Below are 4,435 nucleotides of genomic sequence, written 5' to 3'. Positions count from 1 at the left end.
TGCAGACGTTTAAACACGACGCTTAAACCCAGCACAGAAACCCGTGGGGGTCGCGACCGGAGCCTCGTCTCATTATGTCTGTCACATTATCTGCTTAACACGGCAGACGGCGCTCCGCTTTTTCTGCGTTTACAACGGCTGCGTGTCGCGTAAACGTGCAGAAGGTGGCGCCACACACCCCTTCAAAAGCGTTTGGAGGTTAACTGAAGTTGTGTTCATGAACAGGCCGTTCTCTCCAGTCTCTACCAGCATGAATATGTACGCCGTGCCCAATCCTGCTATACCGGGCTGTCCACCAGGGTTAGAATACCTCACCCAGGTAAGTAGTCACACTTAATTGGCTGTTGCTTTTTATTCATTTATTCATTTATAGCACACTGATTATGATCAGTTCGCGCCACAGACTAATTTGGCCAGTAAGCATATAGGTTGTCACAGTTCATTTGATAGACATGGCGTCAAATTCTGAGTGTCAGTCTCACCTCCTTCAGTAACTGTCACCACCACCCTGTCCCTGCCGAGATGCTGAGAGGACCAACTGTTTCGTTTTAACTGCCCAGCAGTGGGCGCTGCACAGGAGCCGTGCAGGCAGGCCGGCTCCTACAGCAGCCGTGAGCAGGGTTTCAACTATGCTGTGGCCTTCTTGCGTTGAAGGAGCATAACTCAGAGGAGACTTACAGTGACGTCAAAATAATAAATCATCCATGATTCAAGCATACTTTCTATCAACAGATTTATGCCTCAGAGGCAAACATCGAAACAGTGTCAAAACATCCACCCCCAAGCCACTTATCCCAGTCGGGGTCACGGGATGCTGGGGCCTATCCCAGCAGTCCCTAGGTGTGACTATCAAAACCATCAGCACTTAAAAAACACAACATGGTCAAATATAATAGCCCACAATTAGAAACTGACAGGTAAAATGCTAGGGCCAAGGCGTTTGGATGGTGATGGTTGGAGCGGCCCGGCTGGATCTGCAGAGAGAGTAAACAATGAATCCCACCTATTAAACTCGCAAGCTTTTAATTCAAGAAGGCATGTATAACACGATTTAGAAAGCAAAATAAAACTAAACATGCCAAAATTGGGGCAAATACAGCTTGAGAACATGATTTCCCCTAATCATGTATTCAGGGGGGCTTTCCACAAGGTGCTGAGCCCCCCCCCCCCGTGGCTTTCCAGTATTCACATCCTGGATGTGAGCATGTGTACGCCAGCACACCTTCCGCTTTCCCTCCCTGCAGATCCTCTTACCCAACTCCACTGTCACACAAAAGAAAAGGAAAGGGAAACTGTGTTTATGGCCAACTTGACTGCTTGATAACGGATTAAAAATACCTTCTGCATATTGTTGTGGTTATCTAGGTGGATCAGCTCCTCATCAAACAGAAAGTTGAGCTTGTTGAAGGTATGTCCACGCATCCTAACTTCTAACAATGTCTGCTGGCTCCGTTCAGAAGGCCGTGGTCTGTATTTGAGACGAGCACCATGTGGTGGGGTGACAAATGCTTAACCTGAACTGTTGGTGCACGCAGCCCTCGTCGGCTTCGAGAGCAACAACAAGTACGAGGTGCGCAACACCGTGGGTCAGAATGTCTTCTACGCCGTCGAGGAGAACGACTGTCTGAGCCGCCAGTGCTGCGGACCCCTGCGCTCCTTCAACATCCGCGTCCTCGACAACTTCGGCCAGGAGGTCATCACCGTCACCAGGCCCCTGAAGTGCATGTCCTGCTTCTTCCCTTGCTGTCTGCAAGAGGTAAGTCGAACCTCTTTCAAACTCGGGTCTTATCGGGCTCCGCGAAATTCGCAGTCGTGGAGCTTCACAAGCCCCGCTTTCTGCTCACCACATGTCTTCTCGTTTTCCCGTCATCGCTTCCTCTCATTTCCTTTTATATGTCCTTAATCGGAAAAACGAGCATATTTCCTTTGATGCTATAGCAGCCATCAGCCAATTAAATCCCATGTCCCTAATCCCTCGCTCAGCTGGAGGTGCAGGCCCCCCCGGGTAACACAGTGGGCTACGTCCTACAACAGTGGCACCCCTTCTCCCCCAAATTCATCGTCGAGAACGAACACAGGGAGCCTGTGCTGAAGATCCACGGGCCCTTCTGCGGATGGAGCTGCCTACCAGATGTTGACTTTGAGGTAAATTTATCCAAACACGGCAACCGAATAAATTTGTGAAAACAAAATGATGACAGGGTAATACTCGGAGCCTTGGGGATGTTTCCTTTAACAGATCCTGCTCCTCCTCCTGTTCTCTGTTCCTCTTTAAACCGGGACACCGGGGGTGTGCGTGCGTGTGCGTGTGTGTGTGTGTGTGTGGCACAGTGTGTTCATTGTTCCATGGCTCAGCTGGTTTTATTAGGCTGAGCTGTGAAGGCGATGTGGATCAGCGGTACAGACCTCTCACGAGATCCGATATGACAGTGGACATTCCTCCATAACTGCTTTGAAGCGGAAGCTCAGGAGGCTAAAGACCCGAGTTGCGGCATATTGCGCTGCCGGGCAAGAAGACTGGGAAGAGCATGGCATCGGGACGCCTCCAATGAGCTCAGCCCAGTGAAAGCAAACAAGTTGGAAGGCTGATCAGTTTCCACATGCCATCCATATTTTCCCTGTACTTATCCTCTTTTTTTTTTTAGATTCTGACCATGGATGAAGTCAGTAAGATCGGGAAAATAAGTAAACAGTGGACCGGACTTCTTCGGGAAGCATTCACAGATTCGGACAACTTTGGTATTCAGTTCCCCATGGATCTGGATGTGAGGATGAAGGCCGTAATGATCGGGGCTTGTTTTCTCATTGTAAGTGTGGCACTGCGAAGCCAGCTTTTCAGATATTCCACAACATGTCAGCAAACAGTCAAAGCAGTATGCTTTCATATTGCGTCCGGGTAGCGTGGCGGTCTATTCTGTTGCCTACCAACACGGGGATCTACGGTTCAAATCCCCGTGTTGCCTCCGGCTTGGTCGGGCGTTCTTACAGACACAACTGGCCGTGTCTTTCCGGGTGGGAAGCCGGATGTGGGTATGTGTCCTGGTCGCTGCACTAGCGCCTCCTCTGGTCGGGGCGCCTGTTCGGGGGGGGGGGGGAACTGGGGGGGAATAGCGTGATCCTCCCACGTGCTACGTCCCCCTGGTGAAACTCCTCACTGTCAGGTGAAAAGAAGCAGCTGGTGACTCCACATGTATCAGAGGAAGTATGTGGTGGTCTGCAGCCCTCCCCGGGTCAGCAGAGGGGGTGGAGCAGCAGCCGGGACAGCTCGGAAGAGTGGGGTAATTGGCCAAAAAGTGCAATTGGGGAGAAAAAATGCTTTCATATTGCTGTTCATTCATAAAAAGGCCAGATGTAGGATTATGGCATGACACGACATGTAGTGTAGTAGTTCAGTAAACCTTTGGAAAGCGTGCCCATCTCTGCTGCGGCCTCCCGTCCTCAGCAGGGATGATGTATTACTGCTACCCTGCTGGTTAGAACTGCCATATAGCTAACACTCACCGCATAGTCTGCATTTTGTGGAAAATGTGACTTGAAACCTCCCAAGTCGATCTGGATGAAAACAGCTCGTTGGAAGCAGTCTAGGCCAAGAGCGGCACGAGGCAAATTATATTGGTGAAATTATGGTAAGCTCTCAAAGTTGATTTGGTGGTGCATGACATCCTGTCAATGGAGAAATTCTACCTGCAATAACTTTAAATAGAAGGAGGCATTACACCAGTAACTTTTTTATGAGTGCTTTGTTTCACTATTAACATTTTTCTCTTTTCCTTCTCTTTCGTTATTTCCTTCTCTCTTGCTCGTTCATAATTTCTTTCTGTCCTCTCTTTTCTGCAGGATTTCATGTTCTTTGAGAGTACAAACAACTAGGTGCCAAGTGCATTGGCTTCCACAGCCAGCATAACACATTCCTGGAAGAGCAAGGCCATAATGCCATAGTGATTGGTCCCAAATGCCCTTAATTCAGTACAATTTTCAAATGGCTTCTTAAGAGGAAGGACCGGAAAGGGACCTCGGCGAGATAATTTATCAGGAACAATGGAGTAGAGGGTTTGTCTTAGACCCAAATGCTCAGGTTGGAAGTGGGAACAGATTGTCGTTTCTGAAAATAAACCTGGCTAGGACTGTGGGTACACAGTGTGGTTTACTTAGATAGTGTTTGTAGGGAAATCTTCCTATGTGTTTACTTTGCGGTTGCAGAGCCCATCTGGGCCAAGAACCCTCTGTTAGCGCTATAAAGGGTTGGATAGCGGCTACCACCCATTTACCACAAGACGAATCGAAAGAGATGAACATTTCATATAGAGAGAGACACCCTGCTGTCTGTCTGTATACGAGATAAGAAGGAAAGAAGAGTGTCGTGCTAAGATGTAGTGGTCAGCTAAATAGCTATTGTCCAATTTGGTTATAAGGCCGATAATTATGAACAGAATTA

The 4,435-nt window shown here is 48.7% G+C and overlaps 1 protein-coding gene across 1 annotated transcript; it reads left to right on the top strand.

The window, feature by feature from the left end:
- The first annotated feature begins 246 nt into the window (after window positions 1–246).
- Window positions 247–3,870, top strand: si:ch73-206p6.1 (phospholipid scramblase 1). The gene is made up of 6 exons (XM_056299892.1): window positions 247–319; window positions 1,366–1,408; window positions 1,536–1,756; window positions 1,984–2,145; window positions 2,646–2,807; window positions 3,838–3,870. The coding sequence occupies exons 1-6, from the start codon at window positions 251–253 to the stop codon at window positions 3,868–3,870; spliced, it is 690 nt and encodes a 229-aa protein (XP_056155867.1). The 5' UTR covers window positions 247–250.
- Window positions 3,871–4,435: the final 565 nt, after the last annotated feature.

This window comes from Lampris incognitus, chromosome 19 (genome assembly GCF_029633865.1).
Source record: "Lampris incognitus isolate fLamInc1 chromosome 19, fLamInc1.hap2, whole genome shotgun sequence".
In the NCBI taxonomy this organism is placed as follows: Eukaryota; Metazoa; Chordata; class Actinopteri; order Lampriformes; family Lampridae; genus Lampris; species Lampris incognitus.
This window is presented reverse-complemented; position numbering and strand designations above follow the sequence as displayed.